This window comes from Leucoraja erinacea, chromosome 4 (assembly GCF_028641065.1).
Source record: "Leucoraja erinacea ecotype New England chromosome 4, Leri_hhj_1, whole genome shotgun sequence".
Taxonomy (NCBI): domain Eukaryota; kingdom Metazoa; phylum Chordata; class Chondrichthyes; order Rajiformes; family Rajidae; genus Leucoraja; species Leucoraja erinaceus.
In genome coordinates, this window is record NC_073380.1 from 41129803 (window position 1) to 41157579 (window position 27777).

General features: G+C 43.1%; 1 protein-coding gene across 3 annotated transcripts in view; it reads left to right on the top strand.

Moving 5' to 3' along the window:
• The window catches only part of LOC129696308 (peroxidasin homolog), a 481759-nt gene that overhangs the window by 270190 nt on the left and 183792 nt on the right, over positions 1 to 27777 (top strand). For all 3 annotated transcript variants that reach the window (XM_055634092.1, XM_055634091.1, XM_055634090.1), the window contains 2 exons: positions 1844 to 1915; positions 3007 to 3176. In XM_055634092.1, the coding sequence (XP_055490067.1) occupies positions 1844 to 1915; positions 3007 to 3176 (242 nt within the window). The remainder of the gene's footprint in view (positions 1 to 1843; positions 1916 to 3006; positions 3177 to 27777) is intronic.

Below are 27777 nucleotides of genomic sequence, written 5' to 3' on the forward strand. Positions count from 1 at the left end.
AAATAATTAAAAATATTAATCTTCCGTTCGGTTTGAGTTTTAAACTTTAGATAGACTTGAAGTCTGATCTTGATTACACCAGCTAAAATACAAATCATTTTATTCTATTATACCGCAGGATATCATATCCATCTCATATAAATGATCTATGTTTATTTTCATGGCCATAATCTCATGACTATTGAAAAAGCACAGGCTAGATTTTGTTTTATCCACAAATCACAAAATACACTTTTGAACATGTTTCAAAATAGTGAGTTTGCAAAGTTCAAGTTCAAGTTCAAGTGAGTTTATTGTCATGTGTCCCTGATAGGACATTGAAATTCTTGCTTTGCTTCAGCACAACAGAACATAGTAGGCATTGACTACAAAACACATGAGTAAATAAACTGATAAAGTGCAAATAACAGACAATGGGCTATTAATGTTCAGAGTTTTGTCCGAGCCAGGTTTAATAGCCTGATGGCTGTGGGGAAGAAATACTGAGGTGTCCTAAATTGGTATTTAAATAAAGGTTGTTTGTATCTTTAATTCATGTGCTAAATAGAGCAGAAGGCAAATTTAATTTATAATGGTCAGATACAAGCTTACTGCAAACTGCAAACAAGCAAACTTCCAGAGATAATTCATCAATGGCATAGTTTTCCACAAGATGCTCATGAAATGAGCAATTTCCCTATGACAATGCTAGATTAAAATATACATATTTTCCCGAAGAATAAGATGTCCCTCGTTAAGCTGATATAACGTACATTCTTGTAAGCAAACGAATGATTGTGACTCTGATATTAAAGCAACAAACAACTAGTAGCAGGATAAAAACAGGTGTAGTACAGTACTGACGGAAATGATTATTTAATTTAATCTGGGGATTTAAAATAATTCTCAAAATTAATTTGTCAGATTAGATATATATTATATTACAGAATATGCATCAAAAGCAATATTTCAGATTGCAAATCACATCCTACTCTCAAAAAATATATCTTAATCTTCAGATCAATGATCAAACTGTTTCAGAGTGTTGAAGAATGTCAGATCAGATGCATTTTACATTTACATTGATGACTATTATTAAATGTTTCAGAACTATTCAAAGGTGCTTTACAAGTAAGAATTTGATCTGATTTTCAGTCGCTATTTTAAAGCAAACAAATTAAGCAATCATATTATGCATAGAGACATACCACTTAAATAAGTTGTTCCATCAGCATGCTTATCAAAGTCATTCCTTTAGGGGAAAGAAGAAATAAGCACATTTCTGTTTTCCTTTGATAAGATCATAGAATTTTCATTATTTCCCAGTGGATAAAGATGAATTTCATTAACATATTGTTCTGACTATGTAGTATGCACTGAGCATTCCATGTTAAAGTTATAGCGTAGATAAAGTGCAGAAAACTTGGCATTGGATTTCAACCAGACTTTTAGGTCAAGGATATTATCAACCAAACCATGTTTCTGTGGAGTAGGAAGTACATGTTGGAAAGTGAATATGTAGGGCGGCACAGTATGCAGCTGATAGATCTGGGAATAGCTGATAGGAAATTCGGGAATTTGAGCAGAAATCTCCAATTTCCTGAGTTCAATGAATTGTTTTGACATTTCCCCACAAGTTTTAGGCTAATGTTCCTGCTAAATTTTCAGACAATATAAATGGAAACTAAGAAGTCTCTTTTCCTACAGGCAATTTCAATTTGGAAGAGTATGTTTAAACAAACCTGGGGCAAAATTAAGTCATGTGGTTATTAAAAAGGAATATATTCATCAAGTATAAACAATATAAAATAACATTAAAGTCATTGATCGCTTTTGTGATTAACTTGCCCTTTTAACTTCTCAGATTTTTACATAATAATAAAGTGTCAAGAATTCCTGCTGGAACTTTCTCTCATCTGACTTCACTGAAAAGACTGTAAGTTTTCACATCTTCAACTATTCTTTTCTTAAGTCTATTGGTCAATGTTACAGAGCTTTACTGCATCTGATTTTAATGGGGTCACAAATACAGGTGCTGGCCAATGCAGTTTAAATGGTTAATTTAATATTAGCATATAATAGGATGCATTGCTACATTAAGGTGGATCAAGCAATGGTACAGCCGGGACTTTATAAATAAAAATTAATAAGTCTCTTGTTAGCCTGTCTGCCACTCGTTAGACTGGCTGCTGTGTCCTTCATTACATTTTACCACAGTGTTGCTGAAATTGAGAGCTGATAACGGCATAGAAAATGAATCACGGACATGCATTGTGATGTCCAATGTCATACAACATATGCCTGGATGGCGCCTCCATTACTTTGATCAGTGCATGTGAGGCCAGTTCATAGTGTTGGCCAATTATACAACCAGACCTACTCTGAAGTTATTGTGAGGGTATGTTTTTCAAGTAGGTGTTCTTTAAATATTTAACCCTTCTGAATTAATAGACCAATTAATCAGCCATGATCATATTGAATGACTGGCTCAAAGGGCCGAATGGCTGACTCCTGCACCTATTTACTATGTTTCTAACAATGAAGGTTGTGGTGAGAGATCTGAAACTGGCCCCTGACTGGCTGGATTCGTGGGCCGGGCTGAGGGAAATTGGCCAGTGATATACTTCCTGCCTATCACAGCGTGGATCTTGGTGAATGTGGAAATAACATTGTTAGAAACCTGAAGACACTCAGTGGACAATAGCCTTTGGTTGCATTGAGTAAAAATGTAATGTATGCCGCTTCCATTGGCTTCTGGGTTGAGGACTACATTGTACATTTGCACTCTGCAACTGATGATGAATTCACATCACTCTGTATATTCACCCAAGAATAGCTACACTTAATAGTTAACGTGGACCTTGTGAGAGGAGGGAGAAAGGAAATGGTACTGTTAGAACAAGAAAAGAGGGGGGGGGGGGTGTTCTGTGCTCATTGCATGATAGGAATTATGATTTTTTTTTTGCAGAATGGTCCACAAGACAAATAGATATATTTTAATGCAATCTTTGTTTTATCTGGTTGCAGCCGTTTGGACTCCAATGGACTGGTTTGTGATTGTCAGCTAATGTGGTTGGGAGAATTGCTGAAGAGCTATGCCAAAAGCAGCCACACCCAGGCCGCTGCAAGCTGCGAACATCCTCGGGCCTTGCAAGGCAGATCAGTTGCCTCAGTGACTGCAGAGGAGTTTAACTGTGGTAAGCTCTATTTGCAGTACAGTCTATCTCATTAAGCATTAGTCACAAAGTGAGTCATAGAGTCATAGAGTGATAACAGTGTGGAAACAGGCCCTTCAGCCCAACTTGCCCACACCGGCCAACATGTCCCACCTGCCTGCCCTTGGTCCATATCCCTCCAAACCTGTCCTATCCATGTACCTGTCTAACTGTTTCTTAAACGTTGGGATAGTCCCAGCCTCAACTACCTCATCTGGCAGCTTGTTCCATACACCCACCACCCTTTGTGTGAAAAACTTACCCCTCTGATTCCCATTTAAATCCCCTGAAAGCACTTTCCCCTGAAAGCACGTGAGATGTACCACCTGACACTATACCTTGTGTAGTGGATCTCATGTAGATGGGTATCGTGGTTGGCATGGGCAAATTGGGCTGATGGGCCTCTTTCCATCCTGTATGACTCTATGGCCTCCTTTCTCATTTCCACCCAGCTCCAGCAGACCGTCCAGGTGAGACTAACGGTCATGTTCCTCTTCAAACCGTGTCTATGCAATCAGTTCTCCTGATGAGGCCTCTTTTATATGACGAGTCCAAGTGTAGACCAGGCAACAGTTTTGCTGAACACTTGCACTTTTTCAGCCAAGGCCTGCTGGAACTCTTGGTTGCTAACAATTTTAACTCCCCTTCCTATTCTCATGACGACCTTTCTTTCCTTGGCCTCCTCCATTGCCAGAGTGTAGTCACACGCAAATTGGAAGCACACCATTCTATATTCAGCTTGAATTCAATTGAATATATTTTATTAGCCAAGTATGTATACATACAAGGAATTTGGCTTGGTGCTTTGCTTGCAAGGATAACAACATGATATACAGTAGACAATTAAAAATAAAACATTATAATTTAAACATGAGAAGAATAAAATAAAATACCAGAGCATAAGGAAGCTACAGATTTTTGGCTGTTGAGTAGAGCCATTGCTCGTGGAAAAAGCTGGGTAGCTTATAACCCAATGGTATGAACATTGAATTCTCTCATTTCAACTAATACCTCCCCTCGCTTTCCTGTGCCCCACCCTAAACCAATGCGCACACATTTCTCCCACCATCGTGCATCACCCCAGTTACCCTGTTCTTTTCACCTTCTCTGTGCACTCATCTCTCATTCCTGTCGCACATTCTCCCATCCCCCTCCATTCTCCCAGTTCTCTTCCACCAATATCCCTCCCTCTGGCTTTACATTTCACTCCTCCTCATCTTTTCTTCTTTGCCACCCTTTTGTCTCCTCTTCACCTCTAGCCTTAGTCACTTACTCCACCTATTTGCCTATCACTCCATACACTCCCCTTCACCTGTATCCACCTAACAGTTGCCAGGCTTTGCCCCAACCCACCTCTCTTTTCCAGCTTTCTGCCCCATTCCACATCAGTGAAGAAGGGTCCTGACACTTAAAGCCACCTGTCCATTCCCTCCATAGATGCTGCCCAACCCCTTGAGTTCCTTCAGCCTTTTTTTACTGTTCATCACGTTAATTGCCATTTTAGACTTTAACATCAAGTAAGCCAGTTTGTGTTTACATTTAATAATTCAAACAAAAGCACACTAAAATCTGAATCACAACAGATGAGGTTCCAAACATGGTTCATCTTATTGTGGAGACATAGAAATGCTTTCTTGCAATCAAGACAGAATTCGGAATATTGCCGCACCTTCACTGTAGTCACCAATATAAACTAGCATAAAATAATAAAAGTTTAAACTAGCACAAAAGTTTCTCCAGTGGCAAATAATGACCACATGCGATAGAAATGCTGAGGTTAAGGGTGAGATTTTGTGGTCAGCATTCAAGCAGTGATGTTTCCCACTGGAAAAAGCTGCAGGCAAAGTTCTTGTGATAATTGTAGTGTGCACTTGCCCTTTATGACATTGGCTTGCCATCACGTCTCGGTATGGGGGGCAATAAACAACTGAGATATACCATTAAGCCGACAGAACAGTAATCGCACTGAAAGAAAATCACCAGCATCTCGGGAGGTATTGTATATCATTTTAAGTCACTACTTTAAGCATGATGTAGAATTTTTAAATTGAAGTGTTACAAGTATAAGATGGGAACTGAAATTCAATAAATTATCAATAATTAAAGAAAATAATTTAAAATCCATTATGCATTAATTAAAAGTATAAGGAGTTATAACTATTGTTAAAATTTAGGGCTAGGAGTTTGTAAATATCACAAAATTTCATTAATAAAAATAAAGCATAATTATTTTTGTATTCTACATAAAAACCTAACATTATGCTTCAGTAAGTCCCCAGGCTTTCACCTTCGTATTTGCAAAAACAAAATGGATGACCCTGCCTTTCTTTATTAGAACATAGAACAGTACAGCAGAGTAACTGGCCTTTTGGCTCACAATGTGCCAATAATGATGTCTGGTTAAACTAATCTTCTCGACTTGCATGTGATCCATATCCTTCCATATCGATGCGACTATCTAGACTTTAGACTTTTCAGAGATACAGTTCAGAAGCAGGTCCACCGAGTCCGCACCAACCGGTGATCACCCCGTGCACTAGCACTATCCTACAAACTAGGGACAATTTACAATTTTACCGGTTAATCAATGTCCAAACCCCTACATCTTTGGAATGTGGGAGGAAACTGGAACACCTGGTGAAAGCCCACATGGAGAACATACAAACTCCATACAGACAGCATATAGTCAGGATCAAACCTTGTCACTGTAAAGCAGCAACTCCACTGCTATGCCACTGTGCCTCTCTAAAAGCCTCTTAAATGCCCATATGATATCTGCTTCAACCACCGCCCTTGACAGTGTAGCAGGTACCCACCTTTCTCTGCGGAATAAAAGCTTATCCTGCACACCTCCTGTAAAAATGTTGCTCTCTGACCTTAAAGCAAGACCCTCTAGTCTTTTTACATTTATCTGTCATTCAACGTTGTAGCACATAAGCTGAATAATGTAGTGGCCACTTTTGCGTGATCTGAAGTCTAATTTCAAATTTCAATAAATCATTACTGAAAAAGAGAACCTTCACGTGAGTTGCAAATGGTGTACAAATTTCTTCTGAGAAACTTGTTCATGTGTGTGCCATGTAATGGATTGAAAATCCTGCTGACAGGCTACTATAGTGACGTGGACAAGCTTTTCCCATTGAGAGTCGGGAAGATTCAAACAAGAGGACATGACTTCAGAATTAAGGGACAGAAGTTTATGGGTAACATGAGGGGGAACTTCTTTACTCAGAGAGTGGTAGCAGTGTGGAATGAGCTTCCAGTGGAAGTGGTGGAGGCTGGTTCGATTTTATCATTTAAAAACAAATTGGATAGGTATATGGATGGGAAAGGAATGGAGGGTTATGGTCTGAGTGCAGGTAGATGGAACTAGGGGAAAATAATTGTTCAGCACGGACTTGTAGGGCCGAGATGGCCTATTTCCGTGCTGTAATTGTTATATGGTTATATAGTTATTATATGGTTATATTCATGTCCAAATGTGCATGGGTGCGTCCACCAGCTACTGGCATATGTAGGCATTTGCACAACTTGAGAAGAGGATGCAAGGTGTCATTGGGCTGTATAATTAGTCATCAGGATTGACATGATTGTGAACTGAATTGAATGAACTTAAATGAAGCCACATATATGAAGGTACACAAAAAAGCTGGAGAAACTCAGTGGGTGCAGCAGCATCTATGGAGCGAAGGAAATAGGCAACGTTTTGGGCCGAAACCCTTCTTCAGACTGATCGGGGGCGGGGACAAGAAAGGAAAAAGGAGGAGGAGCCCGAAGGCTGGGGGATGGGAGGAGACAGCAGGGGGACTGAGGAAGGGGAGGGGACAGCAAGGACTAACAAAATTGGGAGAATTCGATGTTCATGCCCCCAGGATGCAGACTCCCCAAACGGAATATGAGGTGCTGTTCCTCCAATTTCCGGTGCTGCTTGCTGTGGCCATGGGGGAGACCCAGGACAGAGAGGTCGGAGACGGAGTGGGAGGGGGAGTTGAAGTGCTGAGCCACCGGGAGGTCAGCTTGGTTATTGCGCACCGAGCGGAGGTGTTCGGCGAAACGATCGCCCAACCTCCGCTTGGTCTCACCGATATATGAAGTTGATTTTCATCAGGAAAGGCAGGCCCTCTCAATAAAGAATTCCAAACTCATAATGCATCAAGTTTTTATACTCTTACGGTTAACGATAACAATGGGTGATTCAATACAATTTCAATAGCTATAATGACATTGTTCACTTTGATGTTTTGATTCCAATAAAAGGGTTCATTGAATTACATGTAGAATGTGAACACACTGTAACTGACAAGACACCTCTGAACATTCTGTCACATTTTTTGGGATAAAGGGGATAGCCTAAAAGCTTCTGGAGTCATCTAATTCCTTCCTCTAGCTTCATAATCCGGTCTCACACCTTCGGTCTTTTCATCTCTGGCCTTTATCCAACCATCTGCTTATCTAACCCCCGTTCAACTGTATCCACCTGTCTGCTTGTCCTGCCCCACCTCTCTTCCAGCTTTCTGCCCCACCTCTCTTCCAGCTTTCTGTCCAACCCCCCCACAATCTCTCTAACAGTGTACCTGAAACATCGTCTACTCATAGTCTCCAGAGATGCTGCCTGACCTGCTGAGGTATTCAAGCACTATGCATCTTTTTTTGTAAATCAGTAACTGCAGTTCCTTGTTTCCACCCAAAATTATTGTTGGTGGCACGGTAGAAGTACAGCCTTACAACGCCGGAAGTCTGGGTTCGATCGTGACTATGGGTGTTTGTCTGTGCTTTCTCCCCGTGACTTACATGGGTTTTCACTGAGATAGAAACATAGTAAAATAGAATATAGGTGCAAGGGTAGGCTATTCGGCCCTTCGAGCCAGCACCACCATTCAATACGATCATTGGAGATCATCAGTTTCCACCCACACTCCAAACACATACAGGTTTGGAGGTTAGTTGGCTCGGTATAACAGTAAATAGTCCCGAGTGTGTAAGGTAGTGTTAGTGTGTGGGGATCACTGGTCGGTACAGACACGATGGGCCAAAGGGTCTGTTTCTGCACTGTATCTCTAAACTAACTGATTCTCTTGTATATACAAATACAGCAATTAGTGACAAAATAAGATTGGTCTGGAAGTTTCCTTCATCTCTATCACAATGCAGCATAATAACAAGCTGCAAATGGCTGTGCTAGGCCAATTAACATACCCCATATGTCTATGCATATGAGAATATGTCATGGTCATGTCAGTAGGCAGCACTGTTTGTTTACAAAGCTGTTATTTTAATTCCAAACGAACAGGTTTTCTGAAGACTGGTTCTCATTTGAATTAAAGCCTAGCACATCATTTTGTAAATCCAGAGTAATCCCTAACGAGGAGATGGTGTTAGTAATGAGCAGGTACATTTGGTATTGGGAGTGGTGTTGGGTGGGGGATTAGTAATTGAGGGATTGAGTACAGATCATGATAGTACCAGCAGATTCGATTCAATTCAACTTTATTGTCATTGCACAGATACAAGTATAGGTACAACAAAATGCAGTTTAGCGTCATAGTACAAGATAGGAATTTAAAAAAAATACAGAACAAGCATACATTAGAGTAAGAAGAGTACTGGTTAACAATGTGGATGGAGAGACCAAAGATATCTAGCGACGGGACTCCGAGTTCAGCAATGTAAGTGTGTTGTTGAAAAAGCTGTTCCTCATCCTGCTAGTTCGAGACCTGAGGCTCCTGTACCACCTCCCTGATGGGAGGAGGCAAAACAGTCCATGGTTAGGGTGAGAGGGGTCCTTGATGATCTTCCTGGCCCCTCTCAGACACCGTTTTCAGTGGAGGGCATCCATGGCAGGGAGCGGGGCACCGATGATGCGCTGAGCGGTTTTCACCACCCGTTGTGGTGCCTTCCTATCCGCTGCTGTGCAACTGCTGTACCATACCGTGAAGCAGATGGTCAGGATGCTTTCGATGGTACAGCGGTAAAAGTTGGTCAGGATCTGGGGGGGACAGGTGAGCTTTCTTGAGCCTCCTCAGGAAGTAAAGGCGCTGCTGCGCCTTTTTGATCAGTTTGGTGGTATTGAGGGACCAGGACAGATCCTCCGAGATGTGTACCCCGAGGAATTTGTAGTTGGAGACACGCTCCACCTCAGTCCCGTTTATATGGATGGGGGTATGTCTGCCCCCTCTGTTCTTCCTGAAGTCAACAATAATTTCCTTCGTCTTCTTGGAGTTGAAGATGAGGTTATTGTTGGCACACCAGGCTGCCAGGTGCTGGACCTCATCCCTGTAGGCTGACTCGTCGTTGTCACTGATCAGCCCTACCACCGTGGTGTCGTCGGCAAATTTAATGATGGCGTAGGAGCCATGCTTAGGGATGCAGTCATGGGTGAAGAGGGAGTAGAGGAGAGGGCTGAGCACACAGTCCTGTGGTCAGTGTTATAGTAGAGGAGGTGAGGTTGTTGACCCTAACAGACTGTGGTCTGTTGGTGAGGAAATCCAGTGTCCAGTTGCAGAGGGAGGTGGAGATGCCAAGTCCACTGAGTTTGGTGATCAAGCTGGCGAGGATGACAGTGTTAAAGGCGGAGCTGAAATCAATGAACAGCAACCTGATGTAGGCGTTATTGCTGTCCAGGTGGGTCAGGGCTGAGTGTAGGACCGCCGATATGGCGTCCTCTGTAGACCTGTTGGTCCGGTAGGCAAACTGATGGGGGTCCAGTGTGGGGGGGAGGCAGGCTTTGAGGTGAGCCAAGATCAGCCGCTCAAAGCACTTTGCGATGACAGGGGTGAGTGCCACTGGGTGGAAATCGTTGAGACTCCCTGTAGCTGATTGTTTGGGCACTGGCACGATGGTTGATGTCTTGAGGCAAGTGGGGACAACACCCTGGGCCAGTGAGAGATTGAAAATATCAGTGAGGACCGGGGATAGTTGTCCAGCACATGCCCTGGATCAATAGAAATAAGGGTTGCAAGCTGCTGCAGGGGTTTTGGGTGGGTGTTGGTTGGTCTGAGGTTGAGCTGGGCTAGTCAGTTCCTCTTTAAAAAACTTTGAAACAAGCCTTATAATCACTGTGCAGAATTTCATCTGCACGTGTGGACTATAAATGCCATGAATGAAAATTAAAGAAGTATCTTCCAGGCACTGGACACCATAGTTTATAGCTAGTCTTCTCTGGGCATCAGATGTCAGAATGAATATTACAAACTCCAGAGACAAGAGTGTTTTATCATCATATGTCCCCAAAAACCTACTTTTTGTAACTCAGAGTGAGTTCCCAAGTTTCCATTACATTATATGTTTCAGTGAAATTAAATCACAAAGCACACAAAAGCATGATGCCTAACGTGATCAGCATCTGTGGCCTCTTGATATTCTGGGTGCAGTTACAACCTCCTGAAGCTTACTGCAATGGATAACTCTGCAATAGAATATTGTCTGACACCACTGTTTAAATGCCCATTTCTGAGGTTTGGGACATAGTCAACATATTACAAGGTTATTGCATTGAGAAGGCTGAGACCCTGGGACTTTAGGCCAAGCATTCCAGCTTAAAATCCCAAAGTGATATATAATTGTCTTTGTTTGCTCCAGTTACCTTGTTTAGCATTTACTTTTGGTGCGGCACGGTGACGCAGCGGGAGTGTTGCTGCCACAGCACCAGAGACCCGGGTTCGATCCTGACTGTGGGTGCTGTCTCTATGGAGTTTGTACATTCTCCCAGTGACTGCATTGGTTTTACTTGGGTGCTCTGGTTTCCTCCCACACTTCAAAGACATGCAGGTTTGAAGGTTAATTGGTTTTGGTAAAAATTGTAAATTGTCCCTCGTATGTAGTGTGTGCAGGTGTAACAAGGATTGCTGGTCAGCATGGACTGAACGGCCTTTTACTGCACTGTATCTCTAAACTAAACAGAGCATATTTGAACAAAATTGCTTCCTATAAATGCATTTGGTTTTTTTTTATGGTTCTTTATGGGAGAAATTAGTAAAAGTAATTCAATTTGCCTTTAAACATAACTGACAAAAATAGGCAAGAAATACTTCACAGCTGTTCGTACTTAACAAGAAAAACAACTGCTTTAACTAAACATGATAATTTAGATTATTAAAACATGAATATTGCTTTCAATGACAGATTGTTAGACCATTTGGAGCTGAGCACAGCTGGGTTTTTATTTAGAAAATGCCCTGGGATAATCTGATGTTAATCCATCTCCTCCAATAAATTACAATCTTTTTGGTTGAAATTTACTAAACACACACCATGGCATCAAATATTAATTAATTTTCTTTCTCTTTTGAACTTAATGTGGCAGAGTTTGAGAATAGTGGGAAATTGACAACATTGGCCACAAGGTTTTATCAAAAGAATTACGACCAATTGGTTTACCTGCCTCCACAACCTTCTCTGGTAACGTGTTCCAAATAGCACTGACTGCTGTGTGAAAAACTAGACCCTTTAAATATTTCACCTCTTTCAATCTCATTTTAAACTCCCCTACCCTGGGAAAAAGATTATCTTCCCTATATACTGTATCTCCTTTATATTTGTATAAACCTCTACAAGGTTACTCCTCTGCCTCCTCTACTTGAGGGAAAACACGCCCAGTCTATCTATAAATTGCTCGTTCTAAGCTTCCCCCCAGTCTAGTTTCAGTCAAAAACAATGAATCAAGCACTTGAACAACTAATCTTTATTTTGACAAAACACAATTACAGTTCAACTACTGTACCTACCCCACTGTGGGTTTGATCCTTGTAGCTGCCTGATCAAGCCCTCTAGGCCTCGCTCAAACAGAGACACTCCTGAAGGTCATGCAGTCCCAAACGCTCTCCCAGAAGATCGACGTTGGACATCGTGGCAACGGACTTTTATAGGTCCCGGACCTCGAGGTGCCCAACCACATGGGGGTGGTCTCTTAATAATCCAATTACAGATATTGATTAACTCTATACATAACAGACATTTCCCTAACCCAATACTACAGCAGCTTAATACATTATATTCAAACGGGACTTCTCAAGGAAGCCAACTTAGAAACATTTACCCTGATCTGCAAGAAACCCAGACAAGGCTCAATACATCATCCAATCAACACTCGGCAAAGTAGAACTGTGCAACATCATTTACATTTATTTACAAGGTGTATGTCTGGTTTGCAGCCATCCAATCCATTCTATGCATTTTGCACCTAATTGACAGGGTCTTCAGATGTTCTTATTTTCTTGCAACATGTATCTAGGCTCTAGACACACTGGCACCTTGCTAGACACAGCTTGTCCCAGTTCTGCACAGAGCAATTCCAAATTGACCAAATCTCCCAGCAGCCCTGAAGCTTTTACCCCATTTTAAAGTCCTAGCCTCTCCAATTTGGCCAGGATCAACATATCCAGTCTCAAGTTCTTTAAATTATCAAAGGTTTATGAAAGTCTCCAATAGTCATCCTGTACTATTAAAAGTCGTCCTATCACTTCCATTATTCACTCCCTTGTATCACTCTTGTTTATTATACCTTCTACAGCAACAATGGGCCATTAGGGGCTTCACCCTTCCTGAGGTCATCTGTTGCCAGTCTTGATTTGTTGGGCTTTTTTTTGCTTCCAGTTTATTTCCCTCCACTTCTACTTTCAGATTGAAGAAGGGTTCTGACCCAAAATGTCACATATTCTTTTTGTCCAGAGATGTCGCCACACCCACTGAGTTACTCCAGCATTTTGTGTCTAGCTTCTGCTGAAATCAGCAGAAGGATATTCTTTGTGACTCATATTTCCCGCTGCAGAATTTTAGAATGAGTTTTCCTAACATGATGGGAAATTAGCCCGAGCCTATGCTCATTCACTGAACTCCAAGATAAGTGCAGTGTCAGAAGTCGGTCTTCAACTGGTGAGGAATCATTGACACCATTCTTCACATTTCCACCCTTACAACCTGATTTGTAGAAATCCCAAAGGTGTTAAAAGATCAGGAGGTAATGATGTCAAACTCTGATAGTATCTTACTATACTCTTCTGAAGCCAAGCCATTATTTTATTTTATTTTATTTTTTTGAAAGCAACATTCAAACCAAGTGAATGAAAACAGGCTTCAAATATTTGTAATTCTTTCCATGTGGTATTAATAAATTGTACAAGATTACCACTCAACCTCACCCTTGGCAACCATTTTGTCTTTGGACGTTTTCAATTTGACAGGTTTTACATAATTTAAGTCTTCAGTTTTCAGGTGAAAAGCATGAGTCAGCCTAAAACAGTCAATCATTATGTGTTCAACATGATCCCACCACCAGTCACATCTTCCCATCGCTGCCCTTTTTTGCTTTTCATGGTGATCACTCCCTGCACATCATCTTGTTTCACTCATTCCATCCCCAGATACTTTCCCCTGCAGGTGCAGGATATCAGTTCAGTTCAGTTCAGTTTTATTTGTCATATGTAGGTTAACACAGGGTCAACGGTAATATGAAATGTGTTTGACAAGACAACGGGTCATCTCAGCAATGATATTACATGGATAAAATTAAGGTAAAAAAAGATAAGATAAAAGTGACTGGTAAATAAAAGACAATAATAAATAAAATAATCAACATATGGGTTTATGAGTTCAGAAGCCTGGTGGCATGATGATAAAAACTGTTCTTAAGTCTAGTGGTACTTTCAGCCATGCTCCTGTATCGTCTGCTTGAGAACAGGAGAAGGAGAGCAGTCTGTGTGCTGGGTGGCTGTGGTCCTTGATGGTGCTGTGTGCCTTCCGCAGGCACCGCCTGTGGAAAATGGCCTGAATGGCCAGGAGACAGTTGATAGTGATGTGCTGTGGTGATTTGTGGCTGTGGGCAGAACAGTTCCCGTACCAGACTGTGATGCAGCCCGTCAGCAGACTCTCGATGGTGCAACTGTAGACGTTTGTGAGGATGCTGGTGTTTATGCCAAACTTCCTCAGTTCTCTCAGGAAAAAGAGCCACTAGCGGGCTTTCTTTGTTGTGTCCATGTGCAGTGTCCAAGAGAGGTCCTCAGTGATGTGCACACCGAGGAACTTGAAGCTGCTGACCCTTTCAACCTCATCATCACCGATGTGGATGGGGAGGTGTCCACTCCCCTGCTGTCTCCTGTAGTCCACAATCATCTCTTTAGTTTTGCTGACATTGAGAGACAGGTTATTTTCCTGGCACCAGCTGTTTAGTGCCTTTAACCCCGCTTTATAGACCGTCTCATTATTGTCTGATGAGGCCCGGGATGGGCCAACAAACTTTAAGATGATGTTGGAGCTGTGCTTAGCAGTATAGTCGTGCATGAACAAGGAGTACAGGAGAGGACTGAGTACACAGCCCTGTGGTGCGCTGTGTTGCGGATCAGTGAGGAAGAGGTGTTGCTGCCAATTCTCACCACCTGGGGCCTGCCCGCCAGGAAGTTGAATATCCAGCCGCAGATGGAGGTCTCCAGTCCAAGATCAAGGAGCTTGGGGACATGTTTTGAGGGAATGATAGTGTTGAGTGCCGAGCTGCAGTCAATGAAGAGCATTCTCACAAATGTATTCCCTTTGTCCAGGTGGGTGAGCGCAGTATGAGTTGCCATGGCGATGTCATCGTCCGTGGCCCTGTTTGGTCTATAAATGTAGATATGTAACACCTGTCCCCACATCTCCTCTCTCACTTCCATGCAGGGATGCCAACAGTCTTTCCAGGTGAGAAAGAGGTTCATGTGCATCTCTTCCAATCTTGTCTACTGCATTTGGTACTCCAGATGTGGCCTCCTTTACGTCGGCAAGACCAAGTGTAGATTAGGCAATTATTTCACTGAACATTTGCGCTCAGTTCACTAACTTCTACTAGATCTCCGAGTTGCTAACCATATTGACTCCCTTTCCTATTTTCACATTGATCTTTCCATCCTGGGCCTTATCCAGTGCCAGAGCGAGGCCACCCACAAAGTAGTGAAACAGCACCTCATATTCCACTTGGGTGGGTAACAACCCAGTGGTATGAACACTGAATTGTTTAACTTCACATAATACCGCTCCCACACATTCTTTCCTGTTCTTCCATCTCCACCCTGGTACACATCCATTTCTCCCACCCCCAGAGTCACCCTGTTCCTTTCCCTGCCTTTGAACACTAATCTCCCATTCCCGGGCCTCCATATCCTTTTTATCCCCATTTTCTCCTGACCGTCTGTCACTTGCTGCCTTCCATCCACATCCCTTGCTCTGGCTGTACATTTTGCTCCTTTTATCTCCTGATCTGATTTATTTTTCTCTCCTTTTGACCACTAGCCTTTATCACTTACTCCACCCATTTGCCAATCAAATCTGTAATCAACCTGTATATCAATTGCCAACTTTGTCCAGTCCCCGCTTTTCTTTTCCAGTTTTCGCCCCCTACTCCAATCAGCCTGAACACGGATCCTGACCAAAAATGTAGCCTGACCATATACCCCCAGATGCTGTCTAACCCGCTGTGTTCCTCCACCACTTTGTGCTTTGTTCAAGATTCCAGCATCAACAGTCTCGTGTCTCCAATAACTATTTGTTCCAAAAACATCGGTGAAATACACGATACATGATTTTAAGTTGAGCTGACTGCTTATTTTATGCTTTTGTTTTCAATTAAAATGTTTAAATTGTTTTTATGTGCTGAGTTTAGAAGTTATTACTGCGTATAAATCATGCTGGAATGCAAGTCATGTGTGATTGATGTGTTTTATAAGGATGAGTGAAAAAACAGGTGAATTCAGGCTTGACAGGTTTATCAAACTACACAGATTCAAGAATACATTGCTTTCAGTCAGTTATTCAGTCACTTATTTTTATTTAAAGACCACCATCTTCATGAAAAAGTATGAAGTGGCGGCGCTGGTGAATGGCTGCGGCTCGCCTGCAGGCCGTTTGTTTTTACTTTTTTGTGTTGTTTTTTCCATTTTTTCTAGCTAAGTTTTTGTTTTTTTAGGTTGTGTTTATGTGGGGGGGTGGGGGGTTGAAACGGGGTTTGCTGTCTCTCCCTTCGGGGGAATGCAACTTTTTTGTCGTATCCCCCTTCTCTACCTCTGTCTGCGCTGAGGCCTAATGGCGGAGCTGGTGACCTCGAGGCTCCGAAGGCAGCCAGTCAGGACTCGCCCTGGGCTCGCTCCCGTGAGGGCGGCCCAGCTCGGGGCTGGAACGGCGCTCCCGTGAGGGGCTGTGACGCTCCCATGAGGGCGGCCTGGCGAGGGGCTGAGACGCTCCCGTGTGGGCGGCCCAGCCCGAGAGAACGGCGCCCCCCCTGGGGGCGGCCCAGCTCGAAGGTGGAACGGCGCTCCCCTGGGGGCGGCCCAGCTCGAGGGAAACGGCGCTCCCGTGGGGGCGGCCCAGCTCGAAGGTGGAACGGCGCTCCCGTGGGGGCGGCCCAGCTCGAGGGTGGAACGGCGCTCCCATTGGGGCGGCCCAGCTCGAGGGTGGAACGGCGTTCCCGTGAGGACGGCCCAGCCTGAGGGAAACAGCGCTCCCGTGAGGGTGGCCCAGCCCGAGGGTAACGGCGCTCCCGTCGGGACGGCTCAGCCCAAGGGTGGAACAGCGCTCCCATGAGGATGGCCCAGCCCAAGGGTGGAACGGCGCTCCCATCGGGGTGGCCCAGCTCGAGGGTAACTGCGCTCCTGTGAGGGCGGCCTGGCAAGGGGCTGAGATGCTCTAGTGAGGGCGACCCGGCTCGGGGCTGGAACGGTGCTCCGGTGGCTGAGACGGCATTCTGGTGGCGGCAGCCTGAGTCCAGGGTTCGGCCGCGGGCCAGTGGACGACGTGGTCTATAGCTGCGTCCGCTGGACTGGAGGGCAGTAGCTTCGACCACTCCGGGCCGCGGTGTTTGAACCGGCCCGTTCGCGGAGCTCGGTGAGCTGCGGGACTGATTTACCATCGCCCGGTGGGGTATCGCCTCAGTGCAGAGGGAGAAGAGGAGGGAAGCCCTAAGATTTTTGCCTCCATCACAGTGAGGAGGTGTTTGGTGGACTCACTGTGGTGGATGTTAATTTGTGTTTACTGTCTGTTCTGTTGTCTATTATTGTATTATTGTATGTATGACTGCAGGCACGAAATAGATAGATAGATAGATAGATAGATAGATAGATAGATAGATAGATAGATAGATAGATAGATAGATAGATAGATAGATAGATAGATAGATAGATAGATAGATAGATAGATAGATAGATAGATAGATAGATAGATAGATAGATAGATAGATAGATAGATAGATAGATAGATAGATAGATAGATAGATAGATAGATAGATAGATAGATAGATAGATAGATAGATAGATAGATAGATAGATAGATATAGATAGATAGATAGACTTTATTGTCATTCAAACCGAAGTCTGAACAAAATTGCAGCAGTCATACATATAATACAATAAAAACAACAATAAACACATATTAACATCCACCACAGTGAGTCCACCCAGCATCTCCTCACTGTGATGGAGGCAAAAGTCTTAGGTCTGAAGTCTCTTCCCTCCTCTTCTCCCTCTGCGCTGAGGCGATACCCCCCCCCCGTCCCGCGGCTCAAACACCGTGGCCCGGGGTGGTCGAAGCTGCCGCCCACCAGTCGTGCAAACGCAGCCGCAGGCCCGCGGCCGAACCCCGGACTCAGGCCACCACCGCAAGAACACCGTCCCAGCCACCCTCACGTGAGTACCGCACCGTCTTCAGCCTCGGGCTGGGCCGCCCCGACATGGGCGCCGAACCTCCCCCGGGCCGGGCCGCCCCGACTTGGGTGTCGCTTCTCCCTCTGTCCGGGCTGCCCCAACTTGGGCGACGCTTCTCCCTCTAGCCAGGCTGCCCCGACATGGGCGTCGCTTCTTCCCCGGGCCGGGCCGCCCCGACTTGGGTGTCGCTTCTCCCTCGGGCCGGGCTGCCCCGACATGGGTGCCGAACCTCCCTCGGGCTGCGAGTGCCACACCTCCCCGAGCTCGGCCGCTCCGACGGGAGCCTCGTTCCACCCTCGGGCTGGCCGCCCTCACGGGAGCGTCCCAACCTCTTCCAGCCCTGAGCCGGACCACCCTCACGGGAACGAGCTCAGGGCGAGTCCTGACGGGCTCTGCCTCCGGAGCCTCGAGGTCGTTAGCTCCATTAGGCCTCAGTGCAGACGGAGGCAAAGAAGGGTAATACGGCAAAAAGGTTGCATTCCCCCGCAGGGAGAGACTGCAAACCCCGTTTCAACCCCCCCCCCCCCCCCCCCCCCCCCCCCCCAAAACACAAACTAAAAAACCAAAAATGGTCTGAATGACAATAAAGGAAATTCAATTCAATTCAATTCAATTCAATTCAATGAAGTAATTATTTTAATCTGCAGGAATCATGTGGAACAAATGGCGGTTAGAATTATTTTAATTTAAACATGTTGGCACTTTAAATTACCCTGCAAACACCAGGATCTGAATTGGTCAACACCAGGATCTGAATTATGAATGGAACTCCTTTGCACAACTTTACAAAATAGTAAGGGGAAGATGCAATATTATTTTCAGATTGGATACTGTTATAAATGCAACTTGTAACAAGCTTTTCGACAGGAGGCATTAGAAGCAAAAGGCTACATTAATTTTTACAATTGGTTATTTGCTAGAAAGAAAAGCACCATTTTGCAATAACCCCAGCCTGGTCACAGGTTCGGTCTCAAGTTTACACTATGATCATTGATTCCAGCCATGTCAGTATACTGTCATTCAAAGGGGGAGAATAATATGTGAGTGATGCAGAATGAGTGGGAACAGGATTCATGGAGGTGGGTATAGATTGGCAGCCATGGGAGGAACAGATGGAAGGGAACCTATGACTGAGCTCAAGTAGAAAAATAATGGAATTTACAGCAGTGGTTTAAAAGGTAATTGCAATGTTAGAAGAGAACTGGTGGCGGTACTGCAATGTGTCAGTCATCAATCCATTACAGCAGAACCTCCCAGTGAGGGATCAATTACTCTGCTCACCCTTTCACTGTTCTGCATCAAACATTTAAAATTGCTGCTGTGCACCTGGCTAGCCTATATTATTTAAAACAATATTCTGTACTAATACATTACACAAGTGGCAAATAACTACCTCCATCATTATCTATGACCACCAAGGCTGCGCCATGCTGTTTGACTGCTCAGCTGGCATGAGGTCAGAGAAAGTCAACATTCCTGTTCGCTCAGCATGAACAAAATCAAAGCCTTCCTTTCCGACTACTCCCAGAACAGGCATGCTTTAGCTGTGAGAGTATCATCTTCTCAGGCTCAGTCAAAATAGCAGAAAACATGGGACTTTAATTCAGCCCAGCTGAGGTTCTCAGATCACTGGCGAATGCCTCCACTCCAGAAAATAGGCCAAGTTCAAAGTTATCTCATGCACGCACCCCAAAGAATGTTTTTTCTGGAGAAAATAAATCTAGTGAGGTAGAGTAATTTCCCACTACCTCGAGTGGAATGCAGAAGAAGATAATTTATATTTTTGAGGAATTATTAAATAACCTTTCTTTACTTAAAGATCTTGTATATTTATATATAGAGTTTCATCCCATCATGACATTAAGGAAAATAGCCAGAGCAAAATTGTGTGGCAACAAATTACAAAAACTAGTTAGATGTGATTATGGTATGCTTGATTATACTTGTTTGTTTGCATCCAACTGACTATATTTCAGCACCAATCCAACATGATTTCTCCATCGAGGTACCACTAGGTTTGGGATTACTGAGCAAGCACAGAAGTCCTGAATTTATTGGCTGCTCTTTGGCGGTGACTTTCCAACTGTGTTCTGTTAGTGAAAGCCTTGTGGTGTGAACCTTCAGTCATTCTCCAGTGTCTATGCTGGGGAATCTGAGGGACAAATGTGTGCCATAATGGTTCTGGTGCATAATAATGAGCTACACATTTCAAATGGATTAAGTTGTCTGCAAGAGAGTAGGATAAGTATTAATGTGAAAATAATCTGCTGGATGGACAGGGGGAAATGGAAAAAGCAAACAAAGAGATAGCGAGAACCTAGGTGGACTGGTAGTAATGAGAAAGGAACTGGGTATAGGTGACCTGAAACTGAAAAGTTATGCTGTTCCCTAAAAATTAAGATAGACCCAAAATGCTCAGTGGGACAGGCAGCATCGCTGGAGAGAAGGAATGGGTGACGTTTCGGGTCGAGATACTTCTTCAGAATTTAATTATTTGTCTCAGTACATGTGACAAATGGACACTCTTGACTCTTGATTCATTGTAAATACCATTGGGTTGAAGGCTTACTGAGTGTTGTTTAGACCAACACCTCATCAGTTGACAAGCAAAAGTAGGAAAAGATTTGGATCGTTGCTCAATTATTTTTGTATTGAAATATCCTTTGCTTCAACTACAACACATTTCAAAAGAGTATCCACCTCATTTTTGACTCTCTAAATGATGTTCTGGCATCATTTTGGATAGAACAAACCAAAATCAAAAAGACAAAAAAGACAACTCAAAAAGTCCCTAATAGCTGACCAATACTTCTTCTCTTCTCTACCTGTCCAAATTAATTACAAGAACATAACACTACCATTGCAGAATGTAGTTAGAGGATATTAGTCCACCATTCCAGGAAAGGCAGGGATGTGGTCTACCAATGTCATTAAAATGTTGAACGAAAATCATGTACCAAAGGATGTAAAAGATTACAACATTTCCAATTGTGCTGAATAACTGATTTTAGGAAAATGTATTTTATGTTTCCTCCACCCAAGCACAAAATGAATTCAGATTAACTTTGCCAATGATAATAGACAACATACATTCTCTATATTTTGAAAGAAAGCTTCAGTATAATAGCTGGTGTGTCCCAGGCATCTGTTACTCTATTGTTTATTATGCTTTAAACATCTGATCAAAGGCAGCATGAACAGCTGACAGCATTGGGTAAGAAAAATACTGGTCCGTGACAATAGCCCAGCTGCAGTGCAGACCTTAATTCAGGGATAACTGTTCAAGAGCTGATAGAGCTGTGGGACTGACATTACATTGTTAATGTGGAAAGTTAACTAACAATGTCTGATCACAAAAATATAGAGAAAAAAATAAAGGCAGGTAAATCGATGTTCAATTATCCTCCTCCCAAGCATTTACAAAGCAACGAAATGTGTAATTATGGCTATGAGTAATTATTGTTATCATAAATAGCTCCTACTCACCATGACTTTCTCTGATAGAACCTATGGACAGCACAGTGATGCAGCTGGTAGAGCTGTTGCCTCACAGCACCAATGACCCGGGTTCAGTTCTGACCTCGTGTGCTGTCTGTGACCTCGTGGGTTTCCCCTTGGTGCTCCGTTTTCCTCTCACATCCCAAAGATGTGCGGGTTTGTAAATTAATTGACCTTTGCAAATTGCACCTAGTGTGTAGGGTCTGGATGCAAAAGTGGGATAACTTAGAACGTGTGAACGGTTGATCTATGGTTGGTGTGAACTCAGTCGGCTGAAGGGCCTGTTTCCATGATCATCTTTCAATCAATTTTAATCAATTCAATTACACCAAAACGCAATGTGTTTTTTATCTAGACCAAACAAAAGGAGACTCATTGCCAGTGGGCCTAGGCAACAGCAATTGCCTGAAATATAAGTAGAACATACTGGGAAAGACCTAACACATCAGGCAATATTTGAGGAAAGAAGTGGAGTTGAAATTTCAGATCAATGAGGAAAGAACAAGAGAGAATTGACAGAGGATAGAAATCCAGAGAGATTAAATGGTGAAGGTGATGATAATGTAAAGTAAATGTGAGTGGTAATTAGGCCAAATAAATTAATTAAAAAGTGGTTATGTCGAGTAAGTACTGAGTGATAGTGAGCAGGTATTGGTGAAAATGATATCAGTAGAACTATACCACTACCTGGGCCTAACCTTTGTAGCCAGGGGGACTGCAAAGTATTTAATGTAAAAATGAGGTGCTGTCTTTGAAGGTAAAAAAAAAATGGCATGAGTGAAAATATCTGAGGCAATTAGAAAAATATTGGATGCCAATTATTGAAGAACCCAGGGCATTAAACAAGGATTTTACCTGCATCTGTGTAGATTATCGAAAGGGGACATCTTGTTTGTTTGATTTGTTAGTGTTTCTGAGGATCTTACCAACAGAGAAGATGAAATGTTGCCCATTTCCTTTGCTCCATAGATGCTGCTGCACCCGCTGAGTTTCTCCAGCACTTTTGTCTACCAAGATGAGGACAATCCAGTTTGTGATTCATAGAAGAGATGAGTAAATTAAAATAGAAAGAATAATATTATGGTTAATAAATTGGTGTGGATTGAGGCTTAGTTATTGGAAGGAACAGAGGGGTTATAAATCAATGGATCATTTTGTTGTTGTGACCAGTGGGGTATAGTGGAGATTGGTTCTGGATCCTCGCCTGTTACACATGATACCAATGATTCAGTTGAGCGGATCAAATGTAACATATACAACCATGGCAATGATACACAGCTGAGCAGTAGTGTCAGTTGCGAGGAGAATTAAGGGAGAAAGTAGACAGGCTAAGAGAATGAGTGAAAACACGGCAGGTGAAATGTAAGATAGAAAAATCTGATGTTTTCATAGTTTTGGAGAATGCAATAGGCAGGCAGTGATATTGAGGACTATTGACGTATAGAGGACCTGGCTCTCCTCGTCCACGCATCATTGAAAGTTGCTTTATTTGGCCATTGAAAGTTGAAGTGCATGTATAGTAAGCAATTAGGAATCTAAAGCTATGCTGGCCTTTATTTCAAGAGAATTTTATGACGAGGGTGAAAATGCCGCATTCCAATTGTAAAGGGGCTGCACATGGAATATGGTATACAAGTCTTGTCTTCCTACCTAATCAACACATGCAATAAATAGATTGCAGCAAAGGTTCACCAGATTGATTCCTGTGATCTGAAGATCCGTTCTTAAAATGAGATTAAACGGACTGGGCCTGTACACTGCAGAATTTAGAAGAATGACGTATAATCTCATGGAAACATAAAATTCAGGCTGGTCACTATCATATAAGTTTGGGAAATTTTTCATGAACATCATTTGGCTTTGCCACTGCAGTATTATGACCACACAAACTATCCTCTGTCACATTCCCTGCTGAAAATAATGAGCTTCTTGGATTGAATATTGCCGACTGTTCAGATCCAAGATGGATATGAACAGGCTGGCATTTATTTAAATGTGGTTGTTTGCCTTTTCAAGGTTATTATGGGATTTTTTGTTCAGTGTCCATAACATTCACATCTGTTACTCCACTGCTACAAGGAACAGGATTCTGTGTGCTTATGACAGCATGACAGTAAATCTCACAGAATTTGAACTGTATTTACATTTTGGGGGAATGTTCGATTGAACATCCTTTACTCCCTCAGATGTTTCCCTCTAGATATTGAACTTCAGTTGATATTGAATTTTACAATTGTACAAGATGTTTGTGAGGCCGTACTTGGAGCATGGTGTTCAGTTTTGATTACCCTACAATAGGATAGATGCCATTAAGCTGAAAAGAGTGCAGAAAAGGTTTATGAGGATGTTACCATGACTAACACCATGTTATAGGAAAGATGTTGTCAAGCTGGAAAGGGCAAAGAGAAGATTTGCAAGGTTGTTGCCAGGGCTAGAGAGCTTGAGCTAGAGGGAGAAATTGAGTAGGCTGGGTATCTATTACTTGGAGTGGATGAGAGGTGATCTTATACTGGTATATCAAATCATGAGAGGATAGATCGGGTAGATGCAGAGTCTCTTCCCAGAGTATGCGAATCGACGACCAGAGGACATAGGTTTAAGGTGAAGGGGAAAAGATTTAATTTGATTAAAAGAATCTGAGAGGTAACTTTTTCATACAAAGGGTGGTGGGTGTATGGAACAAGCTGCCAAAAGGAGGTAGTTGAGGCAGGGACTATCCCAACATTTAAGAAACAGTTAGACATGTAACTGGACAAGTTTGGAGGGATATGGACCCCCAGGTGGGCAGGTGGGACTAGTGTAGCTGGGACGTTGGCAAGTGTAAGAAAGTTGGGCTGAAGGGCCTGTTTCCACACTGCATCACTCTATGCCTCTATGACACAAGCCTGAGCTATAGGAAGGGTTTGGACAAGCTATGACTTTATAATTGTAGTGCAAGCTGAGGGATATACTTACAAAGGTTTATAAAATCATGAGTTTAAGTTTAGTTTGTTGTCATGTGTATGGAGGTACAGTGAAAAGCCTTTGTTGAGAGCTAACGAGCCAGTGGAAAGACTACATTCGAGCCATTCACAATGTATTGATACATGATAAAGGAAATAATATGAATAAGGCTTAGTGCAAGATGAAGCCTGCGTCCAATTAAATAGAGCCCAAGAGCCTCCAATGAGGTAGATAGCAGTTCAGGATTGCTCTCTAGTTGTAGGATGGCTCAGTTGCCTGATATCAGCTGGAAAGAAATGGTCCCTGAATATGGAGGTATACGTTTTCACACGTCTATACGTTTTACATGATGGGAGCGTGCAGAAGAGAGAGTGACCAGGGTGCGACTCGATTATGATGAAAGCCTTGCCGAGGCAGTGAGGTAAAAATGGAGTCAATGGAAGGGAGGTAGGTTTGCGTAATGGTTGGTGCTGCATCAACAATTCTCTGTAATTACTTGCAATGTTGGATGGAGCTATTTCCGAATCTTGCTGTGACGCATCCAGATAAAATGGTTTCTACATGAGAGGATTAGATAGGGTGACTGCACTTCCCCCCCCCCCCCCCCCCCCCCCCCCACAGGGTAGGGGAATCAAGAACTTGAAGGGCAGCTTTTTCACACAGAGGATGGTAGGTATATGGAAGTGTTGTTTTGTATGAATCGGACGGACAAATGGAATGGGCCATGGGTTGCTCAAACAAGATCAAGAAAGTCTCCCCGTGACCTCATGGGTCTTCTCCGAGATCATCGGTTTCCTCCAACACTCCAAAGACGTAGAGGTTTGTAGGTTAATTGGCTTGGTGTATGTGTAAATGGTACCTAATATGAGTAGGAAATGTCCGGGGATCGCTAGTCGGTTGGGACTTTGGTGGGCCAAAGGGCTGTTTCCGTGCTGTATTTCTAAAAAAAAAAGGAAATATTTAGAGTTTTTTTTAATTGGCAAGGTGTCCTCTTCAAAGGAGTAGCTTGCTGCACCTGATTGGATTTGGGCTAGAGCAAAAATAGGCAGGCAGAGCAAAGAGAAAGACAGGTCTTGAAATAGTTTGAGTTTCCAATTATAGGAAGGAAGCTTAGAATAGGAATTACCCTGTAAAATGATTTGGCATAGAGGAAGGATCATAGATATTTGCTCTATGTTTTCCCAATCTGAAGAAGGGTTTCGGCCCGAAACGTTGCCTATTTCCTTCGCTCCATAGATGCTGCTGCACCCGCTGAGTTTCTCCAGCTTTTTTGTGTACCATAGATATTTGCTCGCTTCACTTCCATTTCTTGGCTGGAATATGTGCACAGATGTTTGTCCCAGTTTACTATTGTTCTATGTACATAATAGGAGATTGATTTAAATTCTGCGATTAAGCCAGTGACAGCGGCAGGGCAAAAGACTAATTGTGGATTTATCATTGAATTTCACTTGAATATTGTCAGGTTCTGTGAGGAAGTGATGGTTGAAGTTTCTGTGGTACTTTAAATGATACTTTCAATGATACTATATTGTCACATGTACCTAGGTACAGCAAAATGCTTTGTTTTACATACAACCCAGTAAAATCATACAGCAGACCTCACCTAGGCTGTATACAGGTGTGCCACGTTTTGCCACGTTTTGCCGGCAAGAAAGTTGCAGAAGTTCACCAAACAGTCCCATCTATTGGTTGTTGCCGCACTTGGTCGGGTAGCTCACCGGCCCTCCTCGCTCTGCACTGGTTCCCTCGCTCTCGACAGTTGCTCATTGGTCCCGTCGACACCGGGTTTGGTGTCCATGCTGCAGGGCTTGTCCCCGCTCTCGGTAGCCCGCTAGGACAGTTCTTTGAGTCCCGGGGCTGAAATATTAACTGTTTCTCTCCGCAGACACTGTCTGATGTGCTGAGTGTTACCAGCATTGCCGTTTTTTGTTTCTGATTTCCATTGTCTACCGTTTATTTGATTTTCGCCTTGTAGTGGAGTTTTTTTTAAACTGTATCTTGGTACAGGTGACAAACATAAACCAAGACCAATTGCAGAGTCTCAAGATGTGATCAAACATCAACATCAGGATTTTCTGTGCAGGAGTCCCTTTAACTAATTAATCCGCCTTGAAGGGCAGGTCCTATCAAACTGCTACTTTTAAATAACAGCACGGGTGCATGAGAAGGTGAAACTCATAGAATTCAAGATGAGAGTCATCATCCTGTCTTAAATCTCCATGCATCCCATTGCAGCCAAACATTGTAAAAGTCATTTGTGAAGGAATTTCCACAGCTAGCTTCATTATTATCCTGACTTGATCTATGCCTTGACGCACGCCTGCACAGACGTTAAATTGACTGTAAGAACGGCTATTACAGGTTTTCCCCAGGTTACAACAGAGTCCATTCATGAGAACTGTTCATAACCTACAACTGTTCGCAAGTCTTAAATTGAGTCACTTGGCAATTTATTTAAGTAAAAAGAGAGACCAACCAAGTGCAATGTGCAGTTAAGGCAGGGCATTAAATTTAAGTATAGAAATTGAGATGCTAGGTTACAATTATGCAAGACATTGGTGATACCGCACTTATGGTATTGTGTTCAGTTTTGCCCACCGTACTACAGGAAGGATGTTGTGAAGCTGAAAAGAGTGCAGAGAAGATTTACAAGGATGCTGAGAGGGCTTGTAGGCCTGAGCTATAGGGAGAAATAGGGCAGTGTAGAACGTCATTCCTTGGTACGCAGGAGGCTGACTGATGATCTTATAGAGTTGTAGAAGATCAGGTGAATGCTTTTGCCCAGAGTAGGGAATTCAAGAACCAGAGGACATAGATTTAAGTGAGAGGGGAAAGATTTACTTTGAGTCCAAGGCGCAACCAGCTTCTAGAGGAGGTAGTTGAGGCAGGTGCCATAACAGCATTTCAAAGACCTTTGGACAGGTGCATAGATAGGAAAGGTTTAGAAGGATATAGGCCAAATGAGGTGATGTAGAACTAACGTAGATGGGGCCTCATGGTCAGCATGGGCAAGTTGGGATGAAGGGCTTGCTTCTGTGTTGTATGATTCTATGACTGTGACTCTATAACCATTCAGATATTGCCACAAACTGAGTTCCCACCAGGCAGGATGCTTGCAGTCAGGCAGCATATAGAAAATCCAAAGATAGACACAAAATACTGCAGTAACACAGTGGGACAGGCAGCATCTCTGAAGAGAAGGAATGGGTGACGTTTTGGGTCGAGATCCTTCTTCAGACTGTCGTGCCAATCTCCTGATACTTGTTTGTATTTGCAGGCTATTGAACACTCATAATCTAGGGAGGAAATGCACTTGTCAGATTTCCTGAGCACGTTTTATACAAATAAGAATGACTCCACATGCTTATTAAAATAAAAGTATGAATAACTTTAGTTTTGTTTATAGGTACAGCATGGAAATAGGCCCTTTGGCCCACATCAACCCTGCTGTCACTGGTTCTATATTATCTCTCTTTCTCAACTAC